Source organism: Gallinula chloropus (genome assembly GCF_964237585.1).
Source record: "Gallinula chloropus genome assembly, chromosome: 1".
Classification (NCBI taxonomy): Eukaryota; Metazoa; Chordata; class Aves; order Gruiformes; family Rallidae; genus Gallinula; species Gallinula chloropus.
Window position 1 is genome coordinate 74,214,790 of NC_140085.1, and position 24,424 is coordinate 74,239,213.

General features: G+C 43.5%; 1 protein-coding gene across 2 annotated transcripts; it reads right to left on the reverse strand.

Annotated features, from left to right (window-relative positions):
- Window positions 1–256: 256 nt before the first annotated feature.
- On the reverse strand, window positions 257–24,424 carry STK38L (serine/threonine kinase 38 like; the record flags this gene model as incomplete). Of its 2 annotated transcripts, XM_084278428.1 has the most annotated exons (14): window positions 257–710; window positions 4,317–4,488; window positions 5,978–6,069; window positions 7,724–7,819; window positions 10,675–10,798; window positions 11,437–11,554; window positions 13,610–13,671; window positions 14,739–14,841; window positions 15,999–16,153; window positions 16,697–16,820; window positions 19,640–19,723; window positions 20,282–20,404; window positions 22,388–22,439; window positions 24,285–24,418. In XM_084278428.1, the coding sequence occupies 13 exons, from the start codon at window positions 24,416–24,418 to the stop codon at window positions 4,361–4,363; spliced, it is 1,395 nt and encodes a 464-aa protein (XP_084134554.1). In that variant the 3' UTR covers window positions 257–710; window positions 4,317–4,360. The 2 variants fall into 2 exon arrangements, with proteins under 2 accessions (XP_084134554.1, XP_084134555.1); XM_084278429.1 differs by lacking the exon at window positions 257–710 and having other exon boundaries at window positions 4,074–4,488; window positions 24,285–24,424.

Genomic DNA, 24,424 nt, shown 5'->3' on the forward strand with positions numbered 1-24,424 from the left:
ATTGTTCTTGTGAAGAGCAAGAACCGTTTTTAGAAGTAGCTTCACGTGACTGCTGCTGGTGTGAGCCGAGTGACTTCTGCCACCTCTGCTCCCTGACTGAGAGCAGCGACGCTGGGCTTTTCACGGTCTGTGGAACGCGCGACGCAAACACACCAAAGAGCGCCTTTGGGCCTTGAGACATCTCCCCTTTCAGCAGGTAAGCAGTGTGAAAAAAATAATTGAATAAAAAAGGCAACTTTACAAAAGGAATGCTACTTTTATTTTCAAATGCTGTAAAAAGCCTCATATAAATTTTTATAATGCTTCTAAGTAACTTTCCCAACCACAACTAATGAAACAGTCTAGGAAAAATATAGCAGTTGCCATTTCGACTCCAAGAACGAGCTGCTGTAATATATCAACATTAAAAGGACAAGGTACAGTATGTTACAATGCTTGTAATTGCTCATATTATTGAAAAAGTGAGAGCACTTCCTAAGCATTAGAGTATAACCGGGCTAAACTGCAGTATTCCCTACTTGCTGTCGCCGAGGAGGAAAAGTCACCTCTTCAGAGGGAGCCGACACAACACCCTTTGTACTGCTCGTGCCCTTTTATCTTCGTAGTGTGGAGAGCTTTCAGCAAGCCCCTTTGCACTTCGGTGAATTCACCCACATCAGACGCTATTATTCCATACTGTATCCAACGGCTCAGGTGTTTTAACAATTGACCTATAAAAATAACACTTATATAACTCTCCAGCAAGGCAAATTTAACAGTGCAAACGCGGTATCAACAATATTTGATTTCTGAATGCTGGCAATTTTTTTTTTTCTTTCCTTATTTTTTTTTTTTTGTGGCTTTTTTTTTTTTTTTTTCAACTCCTTATGCACGTGAAACAACCTCTGCTGATGTCCTGTACCTAAGGCCACTCACTCACGCTGGTCGGAGATGGAACAAAGTGCAAAGAGCTTGGCTGCGCTTCCCAATCCAAGCTTCCTCCCCAGTCTCAGGGTATCCAGATCCGGAATTGGGATTCAGGCTCACCACTTCCATCGACGCACTCGAGTTTTCCCCCGCTGGAACTGGTTTTAACTTCCCAGCAAAACCTCTGATGACAATTTGCATACACAATTCCACGTTTTAACAAAAGTTAACAAAACATACTTCCAGAAAATAAATTTTCACATGGTTGCAATCATCAAGCCATTTCAGGATCTTTGGTACTCCAAGAATAAGAAAAAAATAAATGGCACAGTGACAAACATCGCCAAAGGAATAAACACAACCATCCAAAGGAATAGGACAGACATAACAAAACAGAAGATATGTTGCACTTCCATTTTTTGAGAGCCAGTGTCGATTAACCATCTGTTCTCTTTAATCTGTTACAGTGTCACAGTTTCAACCTTTAAAAAAAAAATTATCATCCTAAAAGCAGTAGTTAATATTTTGTTTAACTTGACTTACTGATTAAAATAATGCTATGTTTTAAAAAAAAAATTTAAAAATAAAATCAACTACCACGATACAGAAGTTTATGCTAAATAGGCTGCAGGCTGTTTTCCTATGGATATAACTCCTATGTGAGCACTGATATGATTACTCATCTGCAATTTTAAACGAGTATTATCTTTAGTGTTACAAATATAAGGGTTGAGCTTTTTTTCCCAAGTTTGTAAACCAGTGAGTATGCACAGACATAACTGTTTAATAGATAGCTTTAAATTACGTGTGTGTTTATCTCCCCCTCCCTCAAGCCCCGCAGGAAAAAAAAACCCAAAATTAAAAAAAACCCACCAGTATTACTGAGCACTTGCAGTTTCCATGAAACTTATCTTTCTTAGCAAGTTCAAGCAAAGACTTCTCTTTCTCTTACGCAAAAAAAAAGGTTACTGTGGTCTTTTGAAATGCCTTGTTCGCAGGAGTTCCACTTCTGGTGCACACAGTGCCCCATGAATGAGACTGGAAATCAAAACTAATAACAATTCTCTTTTGAATAGCAGTGTCCTTTGAGGCCAAGTTTGCACCTCGTGTGTTTTCTACCTCAGTCTTCTTAGAATGGACCGAAGGCCTTAGCAAGGGACTTTCCTTTCCTGAGAAGCTTCAGAAGCTGCTAGGGCACCGGCAGAACGAAGCCTGAAAGTGTCAAGGTGGATTTATGCGAGTTACCAGGGTTTTTGGGACAGTCCTTGGATGGCTACATGTCGACCTTCACTGCGTTGGCAAGAACACCACCGGAGAGTTTCTGAGGAATCTCGCCCCACCAGCAGTAACAGGGAATTAATTAGGGAAAGGTCTGGGAAGAAATACTGGGAGAAGAATGAGCTGTCCCCACAAGTCCAGCAGTTCAGCTTGGCCATGTTCTGACAGAACACCAGATGGGCCCTCAGGCACCGGCTACTCCTCTCTGATGAGCTGAAGACTAAAGTTTTTTTTAGAATTGTGCTATAAATAACTGATAATAGACCTTCAGAGGGAGACAAAATATTGGAGGAAAGACATCACTGAAGCCCTTGAGGAACCCAGTAGCTGTTGGCTCAGGGAAGACTACATGCACTTCAGTAAGTCACTGACGCACAGAAGTCTTGCTGGTAAAGGGTCTTTCGTGCAGCCCATGAACACCCTGGTGTGGTTTTAAAGCACACAAATAATTCAGAACAGCTGATGCCACGGTGCCTGACAGCAATAAATATTTCTGTGATGGCTTTATAAATACTCACTCCCGTTTTGCTGCAAAAGCCAGTCTTAATGGAGCCCTTCCTACAGTGTGCCAAAACATCCTGTACTTCGGAGAGGTTTTAGAGTGCCTTTCACTTGCCTTCAGAGGAGAAAGACAACAGCGTCTCCGCTTGTTCAATTACTGGAGAATTGTTCATTACTGTAAATCTTTTGTAACCAGAAAATGACATCAAAGATCACTACTGTGCTGAGAGAGCTTCAAAGCACTGCAGATGATATTCTAGTGCAGGCACAGGCACAGAGAAATTCGCCACCGACCAGGTAATTGCAGACTGTTTGAGGAGTGCAATTCAGTCCCAAACTGCTGCTGGGCCACGAAGCAAAACCATACCCTGCATATGGAGGGAGTTCTGCTTCAGCTTCCTTGACCTCTGAGAAGGAGACCTATCAGTTTGTCACCACCTTGCAGACTGGGGAGAACGGCATTTAAATGCTCTGCCCAATTCAGTCACGGTTGGTCGCAGTCACAACCTCAGCTGATGCTTTGTAATCCCATGGTCCACGATAGATGGAGATATGAGAAGATGGACCCCACAGGTCCATGGAAGAACTCCATTTCCTCTAGCTTGGCAGAGGCTGGTACAGGGTATTCTGGAAAGAAAAGGCTAGAGAAGCAACCCCTCTGCCTGGAACTTCTTCAGGAGATACAATAGAAAAGGTAAGAATTTGATCACTTCTCTAGAATACATTTTGCAGAGACAGAAAAGGCTGCTTGAATTATGAGCAGTAAAAGTTGAGGCAGGGACGCAGTCCTGGAAGCCTTGCCATATCTTCAGAACTTGGTATCAGAACGTTTCCTTTCTGCTAAAAATCTTCCCAATTTTTATTCAGATTTCTTTTCTTCTGAAGATGCCAACAAGCATCATCATCTTAAACAGAAGCACCCACCAGCTATCATTTAGAGCAGAAATACCGCCAAACAGATCACAAGGACTGTCTCACCACTGCACACAGTGGAAGAAGGAAGAAAGAGAAGAAGGGATGACCAGCTGATAAAGCCCTCCAGTGAGGAGAAGTGAGGGCAGGGCGGGTTCAAGTAGGCCCACAGGACACTGCTATTATTTATAGTAATTCAATGTTGCCAAACACTCATGGGGTACCTGCAGACCAGAGCTGGAACACCCTTGGAGCAACTGCTCAGAGAATTTTGCATGTGTGGGCCATGGGGTTTTTTTTTTTTTTTTATATACTGCATATCTAAAACCCACCAGGTAAGCAGTATATTAACAATGCTGCATAAAATGATATGTTTTTACTCCTGGGTGGATCAGATGGTTTACAGTACAAACAAAGCCACAGTACAGAGAGGCATAATTAACCGTTATACACACATATAGGCAGTGCAGTTAAAGGGATGTACGTTCCTTTTATTCCAGTACCTTTGTATAATAAAGTTAACAAAAATATTCAAATATTTAAAAAAAAAAAAAGGAAAAAAAAAGGGGGAAAAAAAAAAAGAAGCCAGCTGGCACTGCCAACTAATTCCTGTAGTAGTCTCAGAAATCCTAATCCTGTAGAATTTCCTTGTGAAACTGATGCGCACCAGAGTCGATGTATTGATAACTAACGCCAAGCGGGTCTGGTGATGCAGCTACCTGAGGTTTGTGTTTGTCTTTCGTTCGCCGGGCTGTGTTTGGCTTCACAACTTCCCGGCTTTCATGTAGGAAGGGATCGAGCCACGCTGCGTGAGCCCTTCAAACCTCTTGTAGGTGTAATTGAGGAAAACCCAGTCTTTGGATTTGTAGTCAGGTTCCGTTGTGTTTGGCACTAGAATGCAGGAACAAAAGGGAAAACAAGCCAGTTAAAGACAGCGCTGCTATCCCAGAGGACTTTTCGCAGAGCTCTGGCATAAACAGCCCCAAACTCAGATTTCCCATGAAGCAAAAATCCCTTGCAGAAGTTCTGTTTCTAACCAAGTCAGCTGCTGTTTGCCAATGCTCTGAGTTATCATTTCAGCCTATCTCTGAAGTGGAAAAAGGGTGGTGTTTTGTTTGGTAGGGCTGTTGGTTTGAGGGTTTTTTGTATGTCTATACACAGGAACAGGTTGCCATACCTTGATAGGAACCTCTAAAATACCCACAGGATATACCAATTACAAACCCCCATAACATTTAGGACACTCCATGCACAAACACACCTATAGGTACCGTGTTATCCTCACTATGAACAGAAGAAAGGGATCTAAGTTCTCCCAAGAGATCTACACGCATTGTACACATACTACTCTCCTATGACATCCTCCCTGCTCCCAGCCTCAGCAGGGCTTGTACTGCCTCCCTCTTATTTTACGAGCAGCCCACACGGCTGGGGTGCTGCACATGGACTTTCACCACAGTGGGCTGCTGCTGCTTTCAGAGTTGCATAATAATATTTTGAACCCATGATGCCAAAACCCACCAAAAAAGCAGTTTGCATTTTAGGTATCCAAATGTACAGGACCATTTTCAGAGGGCAGGAAATACTGAAACCAATACAAACATACTTGGCATTACCCTTCACTTCAGCACTGGAGATTGCTTGCTTCTATATCAAAAGGACAACCTTCCTTCCCATTCAAGAAAAGCCATTTCAAGAGGAAAAAAACACCCCACCACAGCTTTTTGATAATTCTTATGGTTGTTAGCACATCTGTACTTACCAGTCATCAATTAATCATTGTTACATATCTGTCTGTCTTTAAGCCATTAATAATTAATTGGAATGAGTCAGAGCTGGGAGAATCTGGCACATGGGCGTATCAAGCCTTTTTCTACTGCTTGCCCATAGAAATTAACAATTAAAAAAAAACCCTTCAGTGATTTGCAGAGCCACTCAGGTTCGTAAATCACAATGTTAAATAATCATCTGTCTGAACATTTGTCCACAAATATGTGATCTGGCCTGAAACTCAAAAGTCATTAAAGATCAAAAGTCAATCGGTTAATAAGGTTTTACTGGAATTTGGTCAGACAGACTGTATGGTAGAAGACAGTAGCATCTTCTGTGCTCACCATATACAACAATCCATTTTTACTAATAGATTTAACTGTTAAAATCTGTAGGCTCTTTTTTTATTATCTCCAAAGTTCTAAGGAAGAAGAAGCTATGAGAGATTATATGTTTGCATTTATAATTGAAATAAAGTCTCTAGGATAAAGTCTGTACATTACCTTGATTAGGATACCAGAAAAAATGAATAGAAATAACAACAAAAGCATCTGTGGAGTGTTCTAGCATGTCACAGACAGGAATTTGGAATTCACAATGGCAGTCTCACCTGGCTGTAAAATATCAGATTCAGGAAATTCATCGAAGTTGGAAGTATCATCAATACTTTTGATTTCTATAGGGATTGCAGCTGGTCTTTCCCTGCAAACAGAAACAAATGCTAGAACAGCCAATACCAGGAAAAAAATACATTAAGTTCCAGTTTTGCTTAACTCAGCTTTTTAAAGTTACAACATCCCTGTAATGTAAAGCACAAAGATTCCATCGGGTCCATCAGAGATGTATCTGACTTGCCTGTTTGCTGACATCACGGGGAGATTTACTGGTTTCCTAACTAGCATTAGCATCATCTTGGCAAACTTGGGGGAAACATAATTTTCCCCATTAACTGAAACAGCATTCCACACTTACCTGCCACACAGCTATCGCTACGACCTTGGTCGTAGATCTCACCTCTGTATCATAAACCCTGCCTACCCAGCTGAGCAAGATCTTACTTGCATTTGGAGCCCTCAGATGTGCTGCCTTACAGTTCCAGCACTCATCAGCCTGGACCTCATCCAGATACCTTTCAACTGTAGCACCTATTCCTGACGTTCAGCCACCAGTGTCTCTCATCCAAAACGAGTCGGCTCTGGCATGTTACTGCTCTATTAGCTCAAGATTTAGGCTGCCCTTTAAGAAGCTTTAAGGTGGCTTTCGAAGTCACTTAAGTGATCTGTCCCACGAAAGCTTTCAAACTAGAACATGGCACGGTGGGAAAGTCATTAATTTACACCTGCCAATTTATTACAGTTGTAATTATCACAATTACAATTACATCCATTTCTGGGTGGAACTGGGAAGCCATTTGCCAGGTTGCCAAATGTGGCATGAACAGGTATGTTGCTGCTCTTGCTGTTTATGAGTGCCTCCCACGCTGAGAGGATAAATGAAATGGGGCTTTCTGCACCAGAGGAAAAGTACAGGAGCTGGACAGTGCCCTGCCAACACTCTGGATTCCCACCTATAAAACCATAGTATTGCTGAAAGAGCCAACTACCTCAGACCTTAAAAGAGAGCTGAACAGTTGCCAGCATTTCAAACGAAGGTATCTGTGGGGCTACCAGAGCCAGTTCGAAAGGTGCTACTACTCTGGGTATGCACAGATGTTACTCAGCACCTACCAGCACAAGCTCAGGCTGCAACCGGTACGGCTGCCTCAGACAGGCCCTCTACCCAGGCTTGGCCCAGCAGATTTTGGCCACAGAGGCTGCGAAACTGAGGTGAATCAGCGCCTCTGCCCAGCGCTCTGTAGACATACCGGTTCACTCGGGTGTAGTATCTGCAGCACGCAGTAAAGACATGCCCTGCATTTTCCTCCTATTTGCTGCCTCTCCTCTTCATTCATCTATTTCCCCTGCGTTTTTGGGACAGAGTTTGCTTTTCTCCTGCTCCTATTACAAAAAAAGTCAATTATAGCAATAGCTGCAGAGCCCGTTACTACTGGAAGAGGGGGGGGTCTCTGCTGATACCAGAGCATACATCAGGAATACCACAGCCGCCCTACCACCACTCCTTTCCATCCCAGGCACTCCTGAGGCAATCCGAGGCATCAAGACAGTTAAGGTCTGATCAGGTCAATGAATGTCAGCAAGGCCTGAGAACCTTCACTGTCACCCACCTACTGCCAGTAGCTGCCTTTCAAAATGAACGATACATTGGATATAATTACCCCTGACATCATAGCACATTAAATTCTTGCTTTCATGGCTTTTATTCTCTCTATAAAATGTGTGTGTGTGTGTATATATACCTGATATGTCCCCAGTCCACGCCTTCAAAGAACGGATGACTTTTTATTTCCTCTACTCCATTACTACCAATTCTATTTTCTGAGTCAATACAAAACCTGGAAAAGTGGGGGGAAAAAATAAAGGGAATGTTACAATAAATGCAGATAAAAGCAACAGCAAATAAAACTGCCATGGTATCCTGTACCAGCAGCTTGAGGAGGTTGTTTCAAATGGTTCCATCACTTGCTGTAACGCAAAAGCGGCCTGTTAGGTTTAGGAGAAAAGGGAAATAGGAGAAGCAGAACACTGTTAAGAGCCCCAAAACAAAAAGCTATGATGACAGTAACTTGAACTTTTCCTAAGCTGTTGCATCCCCATTTTCAAGGCTAGTGAAAAGTTGCTTCGAGTAACTGCCTTGTAAGATTAGTTTGCAACGGAGGCTCAAGTCCCTGTCACTGGAAATTCCTCTGCGTGTCCTCAACTGTTTAAAACCCATGTTTCAAAGTCAAATTAATAAGAACAGGTACACTTCATGAAATAGGACTACTCTCTGAGGTCACCCTTTGGAACTGCAATGAACCAGACACATTCAAAACACGCCATGTCCCCGTTCTCCCTGGTGCCTTCTCTTCCCTCTCCTGAGAGATCCAGATGCTGGTGGCACAAAGACCCAAGGACTATTCCTGATATGGCCCAGCTGCATAACTTCAGCCCAGACTTAAGGGAAATTGTCAGTCTTTCAGAAGCAGCTGTGAGAAAGTCCATAGTCAAGTAAGAAGAAAAATGTGAGACTGGTGAGAGAGGGGACTGGTAAGGTGGGACTGTTGCCTGCTCAAGAAGGCAGAGGGAAAAACACCAACAAGGAAAAAAAAAACTATAAAGAAAGGAAAAAAAAAACCCCACCACAACAACAACAACAAAAAAAGAAAAAAGCAAGGTGGAAGCTCTCTGACAACAACTCGTGACACCAGGGACTTGTTCCAGGGAGCAGCAGAGGCTGACCCTTCTCTTCTGGACTGACGCCTGCCTGGACTGATGCCTGGCTGGCTAGAAAAGACTCAAGTGTCTCATCGAGGAGATGGTGACCACACCAGTGCTCACCCTAGGTATTTATTAAATCCTAGCTATCTTTTGCACTCATTAGTGGAGACGTGACTGCTTTATATTTTTACACTGTCCTTGCAGCCTCTTTGAGGATGGCAAATGGTGTCTACAGTGACATAATGAGGGAGGTTTACAAAACCAGGAAAAAAACTGCTCACGTCAAACAAAAAGCTTAGCCTGGCCCAGTGTGGAGTCACTTGAGGACCTCCTGGAAATGGGGAGTACTTGGTAACACGGGGGTATGGGCCTCCTGTTGCTCTGAAATCAGCTGACCTTTGTTAAGTGAAATCCTGTTTGCCTAGACGAGCAAAGCCTCTGGTTGTTGATTTAGTTATCCTGAACTCATGATCTCTCCCCACGATCCCCCAGATTCGCAAGGCGCTTTCCACATCCAGCCACTGCGATACAGAAACGGTCACCTTCTCACTAGTTAGTGAAATTCTCAGCAGGTAATTGAGTAACACAGCCAGTTAGGCCATAAACTGTCCCCAGTTAGAGCCTGTAATGTTCTTTTACTTGCCACTTAGGAAAAAAATCCAAAAACCCAAACCAACCTGCTTGTATTCCTACTGCAGCCCAGCCAGTTGGTTGATGCCAAGCACTAATAATAGACCTTGAGCCTCCTAACAACAGTTAGCCAGGTCAGGCCGCAGGATTTGTCAAGGCTTTGTCTGAACTGGAGCTTGGTTTAGTTTGGTTTTATCTCTTTCTAGAAAAATAAAGATACTTGAACTTTGCCTGCAACTTCCTTTAAGTTGAAATATATGTTGTCTAACTCATCCAAGCTGTAACAGACCAAGTACCCAACGACCAGTTGTTTGTTGCCTAACCTGCTGCTCTGACCCTGTTGGAATACATTATCTAGAACTAGAAAAAAAAATGCTTTACCCTAATTTAAATACTCCCATATAGGAAGAAAAACAAATAAATTCCAGTGGTCATTGTATAAGTAAATTCATGAGCAAGGCATGTCAATAGATAAACTGCCCAAGATACCTAAAAATGCCCCAAACACAAGCCAGACTGAGAAGGAAGAAATCCTCAGCAGCCACGCTGGACTCACTCCAGCAAAGACCACGCAGGAGAGGTTAAACAGAACAGTAGGGAAAAAGAGATACTGAAAATGGACTAAAACTGTTATACATAAACTTATTAACAAGGATTAGCAATAATTAAATGAATGGAACTGTTAGTGTCCCTGTAACTGGATTAAGAATAACCATTTGCTGTATTTGTTATGTTTGCTGCATGCTGCTACTGTTAATAATAAATTCTAGTTCTTGGCTCTGCCTATGAAGTATGTTCCCATTTCTGCCTGTAACAAAATTGCATAAGTTTGTAATGTTATCTGGGGGGAGGAGGGGGGAAAAAGAAAAAAAAAAAAGAAGAAAAATAAAGCCAAAACCTACACCCCGCCCTCCCAAACCTTCCAGGACAAGGGAGAATCTCTCGGTCTGACCTGGACATCAAACCCACTCAGAAAAACTCCAGTGCAAACTGAGTGTATTAAAACATGTCATTTTGTTAAGTCCAGAACATCCATAGCTTTCTGTTCAGTGCATTAAACAGTGGTGGGCCATTATTTTGCAGTTCCCTCTGTGAAGAGAAAAAGTGGGTGTTGATCTATTCTTACTCCCCACAGCTGCTCTGTTTCTCCTGATATGGTGGCACAAATCAAGATCATTACAGCTTAGTCCTTCATGTTAAATTAAATACTTAAAAAAAAAAATAATTCAGCAAGGAATGCAACACAGAAGAAACCAACTGTCCCACCAGTCTAAAGCTTCCTTTAGGCAGGCCGGAAAGTTCACCTGATGGCAGCGGACTAGGCCTGGGTGAATGGCCAGAGCGGTCTGCTGTTACTGACCTTAGAATTAAGTCCTTTGCTTTCTCTGAAATGGGCACCTCTGGAGGAAATACCAACGTTTCTTTCCAGTTCATAACTTTCCTATAAGTCTCTTGTGGTGTTTCTGAGCAGAAAGGTGGATATCCTGCACAAACAAATGGAAAACTTAACAAGCTTTTCCAAGAAGAGGAAAGTGACCTGGGGCCTCTGCTTTTGCCACTACAGCTCCCAAACCTAGCAGAGGTACTAGTCAGAAGTTTTCTCTTTTGTAATGCAACATTAAAGGTTATTTTGTTATTTCCAAGTAACGAGACTGAACCTCAAGAACATTTAATAGTTAACTGGTTTTCACTGAAACAACTAACTGAAGCATCACCAAAGGGTTTGCGTTGGAAGGGACCTCAAAGCCCACCCAGTTCCAGTCCCTTTCCATGGGCAGGGGCCCAAAGCCCCTTCCAGCCTGGCCTTGAGCCCTGCCAGGGAGGGGGCAGTCACAGCTTCTCTGGGCAGTCTGTGCCAGGCCCTCACCACCCTTGCAGGGAAGAATTTCTTCCTAATACCTTATCTAAATCTACCTTCTTTCAGTTTAAAGCCATCACCCCCTGTCCTGTCACTACATGGCATCGCTTCCTGTGTGCTTGGAAAGGTTTCCAGAAGCTGGGCTTACTTCAGGTAGAACTGAATTAAATTCTCCACTATGCAGGGGATCAGACTTGGTGACATATCAGACCCTGTTACATTTAAGCCTTTAGAATGATTCTTAAATTGAGGTCTTTAACGTACCTATTAGCATTTCGTACATAATCACTCCCAATGACCACCAGTCACACAGCTTGTTGTACCCAGTCTGCATAAATACTTCTGGTGCAATATAGTCTGGGGTTCCAACAGTAGAATATGCCTGGAAAAAAAACCAACAAACCCTCTTTAAAAGATAAACACTATGTTTTTACACTTTGCAAAGCCTCTTCCTGGTGGTTCACATATAGGGTCTTGCTATTTGGATGGACAAGAATGCTTAATTTGAGGATTCACACCATCTAAAATCCCAAGAACATTATTCTTTATGTGAGTAAGCACAGACAACCTTGGAAGTAAATGGAAATCATCTTCCTAAATGCGCTGAAATCACAGGATATTCCCACTGAAGTATCAAAAGATCATCAGAGCTGTTTCAGGTAGCTGCATTACTAAAATACCCAAGAAGTTCTGTTGCTGTTTCGGGTTTGGGGCTTTTTGTGAGTTTTTTCTTTTTTAAAAGGGATAACCAGCAGAAGATTCCTGTGCGTGACACTTGTGATACACAAGCTGTTTCATGCTTTCCCTCATCCTTGTTGCAAAACTGAGTCTTTGCTGGATGCAGGCTTCATCCTCTTAACCTTTTACATGTGATTCCAGCTAATGACCGAGCCTGGAGCTGTTTGGAAATTTCTCTTTACTGATGAAAAATTTGGCATGGGGCAGGGTGGGAAGAAAAAAACCCCTCAAAACCCAATGTAAAACCACAAAACAAAACACAACAAGATGTCCACCAAAACCAGCTTTGCCAGAAAAAAAATCTTCCATTTGTCTGACCAGAAACAAAATGCTTCATTTCACCAAACAGAGCCAAGGCATTTAGTTTTGAACCAATGGAAAAGCAAGAATATGGCTCCTTTTCAAGCAGTCTTGCTCCTAATTGAAATTTTGGCTTTTTACTCTCTCTGTTGGACTGTCTCGTGACTCATCTAGTTTCACCACACAGTTCTGCCACGTCAGTCTTCACTGACCCAGAGGTGTAGTGTTTTTAGGGACATCAGTCCCTAAGCGGGAGTGAGGGTGTGAAGTACAGCCCCTGTGAGGCAGTATGATTGCAGTGCAACCTCATGATGTCATAGAATCATAGAATAGTCTGGGTTGGAAGGGACCCCAAGGATCATAGAGCTCCAACCCCCCCTGCCACAGGCGGGGCCACCAACCTTCAGGCTTGATCTAGACAAGGTTGCCCAGGGCCCCATCTGACCTGGCCTTGAACACCTCCAGGGACGGGGCATCCACAACCTCTCTGGGCAGCCTGTTCCAGCATCTTACCACTCTCTCTGTAAAGAACTTCCCCTAATATCTAATCTAAACCTTCCCTCCTTTAGCCTCAATGCATTCCCCCTTGTCCTGCCATTGTCTACCCTTTTAAAAAGTTGATTCCCCTGAATCAACTTGTCTCGCAGAGCAGGAAAATAAACAACTCCAAGGCTCCTTGGGAATACTGCAGCGTATCACTTTTTAAACAGAATGTGCAACGTAAAAAGTTCCAACATCTGAAAAGTGAGAGTTGTGCAACTGCTACATGGTGAAAACCATGAGCAGGGCTGACACACTTTCCCTTTGGTTCAGATAGTGACGGAGTTCCCTTTACTACCTGCCCACTCTTCATGATAAACCCAGGCTGCAGCACTCCAGTGCCAATACCCTCCCACTGCCTTCCCATCACACTCATGTTCAGTGGAAGGACAAAGAAAGGTGCCCCACAATTCTCTGAAGAAGAGCCACGCAGCCACACATCGCCTGGTGACACTGAACCCTGGGAAATAAGCCCGGGAGTTCACACACAGTGTTAACACCAGGTCAGTCTAGGAGAGAAACTCGAGATACAGCTTTGCTAAGCTGACACCTGAGGTGACTCAGCCCAGATGCTCATAAGGGAAACGACGGCACAGAGAAGAGCGGGGTCTTGCCAGTCACAGCTCTGAAAAGAGACAGACAAAGCAACCCTCATCTCCCAGATATTTCACAATCAGAATCGCTAAACCACTTTCTTTTGAGATATTTATATTTTGGGGAGCTTAAAGAGACCAACATCTGTCACAGATGAGGGCCTTTCAGTTTTGAAAAAACTAATATCACTGGTGCTGAGTTTTTATTTAACATTTTGTGTAAATAGTTTAAAAAAAAAATCCCAAACCATAACTTTTAAACTCACCAGCTGTCGCCTGTTCTTCTTCCATGTTTCTGCTTTTCTCTTGGAGTTCATGTTCTGAAATGCTAATTTAAAAAATAGTAACTAGGTTATAAATGCATTTGTGAGGATTAAAAGATTGATATTCTGTTTTTCAAATAACTGCTTTGGATCTTTAGAGTGCTTCAGTACAGAAACAAATCATAGAATAGTCTGGGTTGGAAGGGACCCCAAGGATCATAGAGTTCCAATCCCCCCTGCCACAGGCAGGACCACCAATTCATGATCTAGACAAGGCTGCCCAGGGCCCCATCCAACCTGGCCTTGAACAACTCCAGGGACGGGACATCCACCACCTCTCTGGGCAGCCTGTTCCAGCACCTTACCACTCTCTCTGTAAAAAACTTCCCCCTAATATCTAAACTAAACCTTCTCTCCTCTAGCTTTAATCCATTCCCCCTTGTCCTGCCATTGTCTACCCTTTTAAAAAGTTGATTCCCCTCCTGTTTATATGCTCCCTTCAGGTACTGGAAGGCTGCAATGAGGACCCCCACAGCCTTCTCTTCTCTAGGCTGATATGTGATTATAAACTGGAGATAGGAGAATGAGTAACTACTGGCCAATGTGCAGCTGAAAATCCTTTTACAGATTGATCTGAGATCAGCAGTGCTTATTGTTGCATCCAGCAACGTGCGTTCAGGTAAGAGCTGTGTTTTTTTCAAGCAGTAAGTGAAGAATCCAAGAAGAACTGCAGAGGAATTTTACGTTTGTCAAATAAAACGCTGATGTGGATGTGTCACCAAGGCATGCTGATGAACAACTTTACTCTGAAGAAGAGCTTAATGAGATTGTCAGTGACTTTAGTAAGTCGGCACATAAAACCCCACACCCCTTCTTTCAGAGGGTTTCTGTAACTTCACTAACACTGTTGTGAAAATTACATTGAAATACAGATGGAACGTACAAAACTACATCAACACTGCAGAAATCAATTGAAATGCTTCCATGTGCTGGGGAACGTGCATTTCCAGTTTTCCAATTAAATGCAATCAGCCTCACCAATCTTGCTTACCCCAGCAAGAACTAAATTACGAGATGGCACAGCTCCAGCTCAATGCTATTTACATGTTTAACTAGGACACCTCATACTTACAGAAGTCACTTGGCGGGTTGTGTGTAAGGTTCCTGTAGAACTCGGTTCTGTGAGCTTTCTTTAAACCTGTGCATAGCCCAAAATCAGACAGTTTTACGTGACCCTAAAGAAAAAAAAAAAAAAAAATTAAAAAAGATGAAAAGATAATTTAGAAAGGTAGTGCTTGGAAAAGAAAGCTTAGGACCCACATGTGCCTTCTCAGGCCATGATGAATTTGCACAGGGACACCTAATCCAGGACAAGCAGGCAAATAATGACTGAATCTTAATGTACTGTGAGACTGTTTTCTCTCAGACAGGTTGCTGTCCCCTGGGAGTGGTTACATCTACACTGGTGCAGCAGCTGAAGGCAGCTACTCTGCCTGGGTTTGTTTTGAACTGGATACCACCAAGACCTGAGAAAACTGAGACACCAGTGTAGGCAGCCTACACAGACTTGTGTGTGATGCATCCTGGGGCCATTTCATGGCTCGCTGCTGTCAGTCTAACAGAGCATTTCTGCTGGTGAGGAGGTAATAAAACAAATGAGATAAGTGTAGGACTGGAACTGATTATTTTTCATTGTCTGAATGTTTCAGGCATCAGTTCTTTTAACGTGTATTGAATATGAGCATCTGGACACAGAAAAACAGAATTGTAGGAGTTGGAAGGGGCCTCAAGAGATCATCGGGTCCAGCCCCCCTGCCAAAGCAGAGTCCCTAGGACATATTGCACAGGTGGGTGCCCAGACAGATCTTGAGTATCTCCAGAGGAGACTCTACAACCCCCCTAGGCAGCCTGTCCCAGGGCTCTGACACCCTCACTGTGAAAAAGTTCTTCCGCATGTTGGTGCGGAACTTCCTCTTCTCCAACTCGAGGCCATTGCCCCTTGTCCTGTCTCCACAGACCACTGAAAAGGGGCTGGCTATTTCCCCTTTTGTCCCACACTTGAGATATTTATAAACATTAATCAGATCCCCTCTCAGTCTTCTGTTCTCAAGGCTGAACAGCCCCAGTTCTTTCAGCCTTTCCTCAGAGGGGAGATGCTCCAGTGCCTTAAAAGTGTTAAAATGCTTCCCATCAAAAACTAAGGGTGGTTTCACTTTGGTTTGTGTTGGTATTCTATGAGGAAAAAGTTAGTGACCATTTTCTGCCTTCACCCCAGCTAGTTTAAATCACTGGTGGGGCACTACTGGTCCCCACCGATCAGCGCCAGTATAAATGGCATTGTCTCTAGGGCAAGATGTTTAAAGCACAGGCAGTTTACATGCACATCACATGCCTTAGCATCCAGCAGAAGGTTATCTGGTTTAATATCTCTGTGGATGAATCCCAGCTGGTGAATAGCATCTATGGCCAACACAGTTTCAGAAATGTAAAACTGCGTCTCCTCTTCTGATAAGGTGTCTTTCTTCATTAGTAAGGTCATCATGTCGCCTAATCAAAGAAGAAAATACAGCTCAGAAATCAGAACATTTAATTCACAAGCCTAATTCTACATGAAACCCCAGTAGAATCCAAATTTAACCTCGTAACCAGCATTATAGCTACTAATTATAAAACTATTACTGTGAGGACCTACAAACCCAACATACTTTTTTAGTAAAATGGAGGTAAAACTGTTGAAAATCTTAAGTAGGAATCTTAATTGGATAGCCCAGGAAGAGATAGTGAATTTTAACACATAATACAGATATTGCACAAATCAGCTGTTTAAACGAGCTTTTTTGTTTGCCTTTGTTTTTTTTACTGTTAATAGCTTCAGCAGTTAAAAAGGAGAACATTGGATTAGAATAATTATTTAATTCAAGTCTATTTTAACACATTTTCTGCCTCCCCTAAAAATCAGGAATGTCTGGGACTTTGTTTAAAACAGCATTAAAATTACACAAAACCCTTGGTTTTAAGATTTTATGAAGCTGAGAACAAAAGCTAAGGAAGGAATACTTGTACCACCTCACACCAGAACATACAGCTTACCTCCAGGTAAGAACTCCATGATCAGGTAAAGATTTCTTTTATCCTGAAAGCTGTAAAACATTTTCACTACCCAGGCTCCATCCGCTTCAACCAAAATATCTCTTTCTGCTCGGATATGGGCCACCTAAAGTGTTTTAAAAATTACTGTTATTAAAAGACAATTTTAATATTTCAGCAAGGAATGCCATATTATATTCCTAGTCCTACAATATGTTTTCATGACCTTTAGCAAAGGAACTAATTTTTTAATAGATACTATGTAGTCCTCACAAAATACCCACTAGAAACCCACAGAAGTCAACTCTGTGCTGCTGAGGGAAGACCTTATCACCACCTACAACTACCTGAAGGAAGGTTGTAGAGAGATGGGCAATGATCTCTACAGTCAGGAGATAGGACAAGAGGAAATGGCATGAAGCTGTGCCAGGGCAGGTTTAGATTAGATATTAGAAAAACAATTTTTACTGAAAGAGTTGTCAGGGCCTGGAACAGGCTGCCCAGGGAGGGGGTTGAGTCACCTTCCCTGGGTGTGTTTAAAAAAAGGGTAGATGAGGTACTTAGGGATCTGGTTTAGCTTAGGACAGGAATGGTTGGACTTGATGATCTTAAAGTTCTTTTCCAACCTTGTGATTCTGTGAAACAGCTGTTCCCATGACTTGGCAGAAGCAATCTCGAGAAACACAATACATCAAGCTGTTTCTGTTTGTTGGGAGGAACTGACAAAGCTGACGTAAAAGTGCAATTTCTTTCTTTTTACTATCCCATAAAATGAAATAGGAACATTCAAAAAGCTTCAGAGCTGACCATCACAGAGCTTTAGGCCGTAGTGTCCCTCCTTCAAGCTCAGACAAAAACATAACGTGCGACTTGAGGTGTAAATACCACCAAAATTATTGGGAAAGGACAAAGCTGGCCTTAAAGAACTTCAGAACCAAGATGCACTGTGATCACTGCCAGATGTGAGCAGACTTCTCCTGTACAAAGAAACACAGAGCTAACAGCTACTTCTATACACGTCTGTCACAGTTTAAATGTGGCGAGGCAAGCCTGGGAGTCTTCTCCAGCCAGACCGAGCGTCTGGACTAATGACTTCCTGCAAAACCCCACTGCTTCCCCCTTGTGAAGGGAGAAATCCCTGGCTGACAGTGAGCTACTGCCCAGTTCCCCAACCCACGTTGCGCAGGCTGCTCCTACACGCACATACGCAGCAAACCTTACTTGAACTGCAGGGCAAGTGCCTTGGCCAAGTGGGAGAAGGACTGGCATGAGTTCCAGCCCTTAGAGATAACAGCAGGTAGCCGTGAGGCCAGTGGCCAGAATTAAAGCACTGCAAAAATGGTAGGGGTCTTGGGCTGATTAAGGCAGGGGAGCTGTGGGGAGAGGATGTGGAGCACAGAGGGAAGAGAAAGCGGAGCCATTCCTGTGAGTAATGTGCATGGAGCTGGCCCAGAACCGATACGGCCACCACTGCTGCTGGTGTTGGTCCTGGGCAAGTGAGTCTGGGAACGTCTGACCTTGCTCAGAAGGTTCTAAGTCCCAGATGAGGCTTTGAAAACTCTACAGAGAGCTGCTACCCCATGAATTCACTGGAAACTAAGAATAATAGAGGCTGGAGGAGGGGAGGTGTTTCACTAGAACATACCCTCACCCTGAAGGAAAATGAAAGGCACATGAGCAGAAAAACATTTTTGGACAGCTGTAAGATATCCATCCTTCATACACCAGAAAGAAACTTCTGCAGAGAAAATATCTACCACTATTCCAGCTTCAAGGGCTATTTCCAATAAGCAGCAAATAATCTTCAGTATCTCTTCCCCAGTTCTACTGGCCAGGAGCATCTTTACATGGACATGTTCTTTTCTCAGAGCTATGGATTTTCTCTCTCTGTAGCAGGCACCCTAACTTTGATTTATCTAGCTCTATTCATGTTAAAAAACATTTCTTTCCACCCTCTACTCCTCAACGTAGCTATAAAACATAATACTAAAGCCTTGCTTAAAAGCCAAACAGCCAGGACACCTCCCAGTGCTACAAGTGCTAAATTAATTTTCTTGCATTTTTATGCCATGTAGCTTTCCAATGAACAAAACAGGCAACCAAAGTTACAGCAGATAGACACTCTCCAAGGAAGACTACCATCCCAAATGAAATGGAGAGCACCAGCTCAGCCTCCTTGCCACATCAGGTTACAAAATGGGGACATGGCTTCAACTTAGAGGGCCCACACACATCCTGGCTGTGGGGCAGAACTCGCTGCTGCTCCTGTGATTCCCTATATTCAGGGCTGGGGCTTGAGGGGACAAAAAATCCACACCAGGAAAAAAAGTAACACCATTACAGGGAAATACAGTACAAAAGGAAATGATGGGTAAGGTTTGGACTGGTAAGGAAGTATCCTCTCTTATCTGCCCTTTTGCTTGACTTCTTTGCTATGTGGTGCTGGTATTTTCTTTGTCCTACCAGGAGCTTTGCAGTGAATTGTTAACTACCACCTGAAAGCTAAAACCAAACCAAACCAAGCAAAACAAGATGAGACCCGACCACAAAGCAAAACAAAGGCCATGAAAAATATCACATCTGTTGGTGACCATCAAAAGAAAACATCTTACTTTGGCACCATGTTACTCCTCAAGAAGCATTTTCCTTGCAATGCAGTTTTACTGATTATGTACTACACTGTCTGCATTTATAAAGGAAGGGAGAAAAACCTGATCTTTGTTACTATTGCAAATTGTAAATATATTTTTAAATGCTGCTATGTGACCTTATTTCCTAACTACTATTTATTCTTTTGCACTGCAGTAGCCACTGCATAGATGCTTTGCACTGTTACACCGCTACTGGGGCTTTCAAAGTGGAAAAATCTGATTAAATAGTACCCACCACAAAAAAAGTTCAGCGATTTTTCAAGTTCATAATCTAGGGGAATCATACAACACAAACCTGCTCTTTCTCCAGCATATCTGCTTTTCTAAGTATCTTCATTGCATAAATATGACCTGTGTCCTTCTTCTGCACGAGGCGTACCTGGAACAAGAAATACAACACAATCAACCTTTTCTTCATCAGAAACTAGACCCCCAGTGAGGAATCTACTGGAAGGCTCAAAACTGCTGGGCACAGGAAAGTTTGTTAAACATTTAAAAACACATGGAAAAAGAAATATATCTATACCATGTACAACACTAGTGATGAACAGATAGTGTGAAGTAGATAATTGTTTTAGGAGAAGTTAGAAGGCCCAGTAAATTCCAGGTAGCTGTGAGACTGTGCACGCTAAAATTCAGGAGCAGGTAAAACTGTGATGTGAGACAGGGCAGGGAGGATGTTTACAGAGAGGGACTGTGCAGCTGCAAATCCATCCTTTCAGGGGGCCACATGGGCAACATTAGTTTGGGAAGCTGTGGGAAACTAAGGGCCCTGCCAGGGGCCTTAAGAAATCGATGCACATCCATCACTGGACTTCCCAAACTCTCACTGTTCTTCTGCAATAAAACTCCCCGAGTAGAACTTCATATTCTGAAATTAAAATTTTCATTTTAAAGTTCAATTTTTATAACCTCTGCAAGCAAAAGTGCCACAAACCTCCCCAAACGCTCCTCTTCCTATAACTTTCAAAGATTCAAAGTCATCCAAGCCAAGCCTAGTCCTCTTCAGTCGCAGGAACTCTGTTTCCTTGCGAGCGTGTTGGGACCTGCGCAGTTTTTTCTAAGGAGACACAAACACATAAAAGGTGTAAGTCATTTGGCAGTGGAAAGTCAAGTCTCCCTTCCTGTAAAGTATTCTCTCTCCCATTAGGATTACAGGGAAAATTTAAAAGGAAAAGTATTCCTGAATTCCTAAAAGTATGATCTACGAGCACGGTCGTTTAGATAGAGGTTTCAGGCCCAGCTTCTTTTATTTGGGGGGGCTGTTTTATTTTCTTCATTGCTTAAATATAAAGAAATGGTAATAAAAATAATGAAGAAAAAAATAATCACATTGTTTCAAAGTACATCAAAGCCCAAAGTCAGCAGCTGAGGAGAGAACCCTTGGCTTTGGGCACTGGGAAGAATCAATAAAAGCTGGAACTTGGACCCCACCGTAAAGAGTGATGACAGGCAACAAAGAGCCTACAGGCCGCAGACATCCAACTTAAACTATCAACAGCCAAATCCCTTTGGTTTATGGAAGGCAAACACTTGTATTTGAAAGAAAAATCTGTCCAAATCCTGTCATGTATTTTGTTCTGCAAAAGCATCAACAGGATTTGCGCTGAGAGAAGGCAAATATCCAGCTGTGTTCCCAAAGATGCCGAGAAGACCTCAAAAGACTGCTAAGGAGATCCATCCATCCATCCATCCATCCATCCATCCATCCTGCCAGATTTTGTGTGGGGATGACGGCACCGTTTAAAACCACAAGATGGCATTACGCACCCACACTCACTTCTCCTCCTTCCCACGAGTCAGGGCAGCCACAGGAACTCAGAAATGGCTAGGGCGCTGTTCCTACTGCTTTCCCTGCCTATCCTGAAGGCAGTACAGGCAGCTACGGTGTGAAGGCCCTCAGAAAAGCAACTTATTGATCAACGGTCTGAGAGGTGCCAACCTGTCAGGGATCCCCATTCATCCTTACCCAAATGGAGAAAGGGTGTGCCCAGTTTATGGTTTAAATGAAGAAAGAAACATGGTTCAGCATTTTGCTTTCTACCTGCTTCCTCCAAGCACATCTCACCTTTTTTTCTTGCCAAATAGAATGGCAAATAATTTTGAGATTAGAAAAGTATACTACACACTGCTGCAGCCATATGTATCCTAAGGACTAAGGGTGGCATGAAAAGCCTTACTGACAGACAAAAACCCTGAAGAGAAGGACTTAGGGGTACTGGCAGATGAGTAGCTTGACTTGAGCTGACAATGCACGCTTGCAGCCCAGAAGGCCAACCGTGCCCTGGGCTGCATCAAAAGGATCATGGCCTGCAGGTCGAGGGAGGTGATTCTGCCCCTCTGCTCCGCTCTTGTGAGACCCCACCTGGAGTACTGTGTCCAGTTCTGGAGCCCTCAGCATAAGAAGGACATGGAACTGTTGGAACAGGTCTAGAGGAGGGCTATGAAAATGATCAAAGCACTGGAGCATCTCTCCTATGAAGACGGGCTGAAAAAGTTGGGGATGTTCAGCCTGGAGAAGAGAAGGCTCTGGGGGCCTGAAGGGGCCTACTACAAGAAAGCTGGGGAGAGACTTTTTAGAGGTGTATGCAGTGATCGGACGAGGGGGAGTGGTTTTAAATTGGAAAGGAGTAGATGTAGATTGGATATTAGGAAAAAAAACTTTTACTATGAGCATGGTGAGGCCCTGGCACAGGCTGCCCAGAGAAGCTGTGGCTGCCCCCTCCCTGGCAGTGTTCAAGGACAGGGTGGATGGGGCTTTGGGCAGCCTGGGCTAGTGGAGGGTGTCCCTACCCATGGCAGGTGATTTGGAACTTGATGATCTTTAAGGTCCCTTCCAACCCAACCATTCTATGATTCTATTCCAAGTGTCACTCAAGAATATTCACAGCTTTCCCAACAAACAAATAATTTACAGGGGCAACATTAATTTACAAAATAAAACTTGGTATCATGCTAATGTTTCTGTAAGCTCTTGAAATGCCCATCTGTAGCACGACAAAAGCAAAGCAGTCACTGCAACAGTTACTTAAGTAGCATCTACCTCCTCATCTGCGAGCCCTTCCTCTTCCATAGCCACTTCTAGCTTCTTCTGCCTGCAAAGGAGAGAACCAGGAGATTGCTTTTTCAATTTTTAATAAAGTAATAAAAAGCATAACACTACAGTAAGACAACACCTTTACTTGACATATTCCAGATGCCAGGGAACTTGCCTCAAATGGAAATTTGAAGACTTACTGCCCACTCATCTGTGACCAAAGCTGTTGAAAATGTATGAGGCACTCAGAGCACATATTTATTGTATTTGCAGAATTAGACACTAAAGGTCCGAACATGTCATTCACTCTAACAACTTCTATTTCTTCATATAATCATACTTGTTGAAGTAAGGCTGAGTTTATCAATTAGGATTATGAATCAGAATAAACATGGGGTTTTTTTTTTAACCATTTCAATCTCAGCTCTACCTCCGACACCTCAGCCAGCTCCAGCTTTCACACCCAGTACCAGCCCTGCTGACCTCTCCCCGGACACACACCTGGTCCTGCTTCCCTCACCCTCATGCCAAACAACTCTACTCATACCCCCAGAATTCATCATTCATTGCCTCCCAGTGACCTGCCCGGGCCAGGGCTCACCATTCCTGGGGCTCCTGCAGCTGCTGCCAGACTAGTCTGGAAGGGTCTGAGCAAGGAGTGAAGCCTGGGAGTACCCTACAGATGGCAAGGGAGAGCATGTAGCAAAGGGTCTACTGGACCCCTCTTTTTCCACCCATGGGATGCTTCTTCACAACAGTTGGGGTGCAGCTTTTGGAAAGCGGGTTACCCACTAGCAGTGACCAAGAGTTTGAAGGCTGTGTGCCAGGCAGCTAGTGTCTTTCTGCACTTTGGGAAGTACAGCAGGATCCCCTAAATTAAAGGCCCTCGTTAGCCTATTCTTCTAACTAGAAGCAACTCAATTACATGGGATAATGACTAAATATGATGAAGAGAGAAACCCTGCTGCTTGGCTGAAAACCCCTCAATTAAAAACATATTACCAGGGGAATGATAATTTAACGTGCTGATGACAATTTGAAACACAACATTCATTATAATCAAATGCTTCATGCTTTGACACTTAATTCAAGTATCACTTCACCACACTGGAGGCAGAATTGAGTACTGATGAGAGAAGTTATAGTGGAGATGACCAACGCAGACTCCCACACTAGGAGTACTAGCTAACACCACCCAAGAGGAATTTTGAGGTGTGTATGACTTCATCTCCAACATTCTTCTTCCCAACCAAGAGCCTCCCAAGGCCCCACCCCTTCGCTAACCCTATGCTCTTTACTGGCCCTTATTTCCACCCCAGGCTACCCCCAGCTCTCTGCTCCCTTTCCTTATCCCATCACCCTGTCATCAAACATCTCTCCTATCAGTCCTGTTCCCTACCTCCTGTACACTCCCTTCTGTGGGGTTGATGAGTCTTGGCGCGAGCTCGATGCTGCAGAGCATGAACAGACACCACGAGCCTCTGCCTTACGCAAAACCAGGTTACCACCCATCAGCAGCATCGACCTCTGTGGAGTTTATTCCCTGTGGCACGCACAGGAGGAAGCAGAGGTCGCTGACCCCCACCATGGAAATAGGAACCTCATATGGGGTACAAAATGAGCCCCTGCAAAGGATGGTTTCTGCCAAATGGTAATAATCTGATGAGAGGTAAGTTGTATGAGAACATCAAAAGTGGAGGTCCTCAGTCACTTGGTGGCTGCCTGGTGCAGGTAGCAGGGGATGTTGACAGCAGCCAAGAGGCAAGCTGTGACCTTTGGGGATTAGCTCCTTGCTGCCAAGTACAGAAGAACTTACAAGGACTGATCTGTGCACAGGGATCAAACACTGCCAAAAACCAACCCAGAAAAGCTGAAGAGGGGTGAGAGGAAGCAGAGCCGGTACCTGGTTTCTCTCTCTTCATGCTGTATAATTAGGTTGCTGTAGAAGTTCTCCAGCGTCAGTTTGGCCACCGTCACTCTCTCCCGGGTGTGGTTACTCATGGGAAAGGATGTAGTAGTCCCTGCAGTCATCGCCATGGTAAC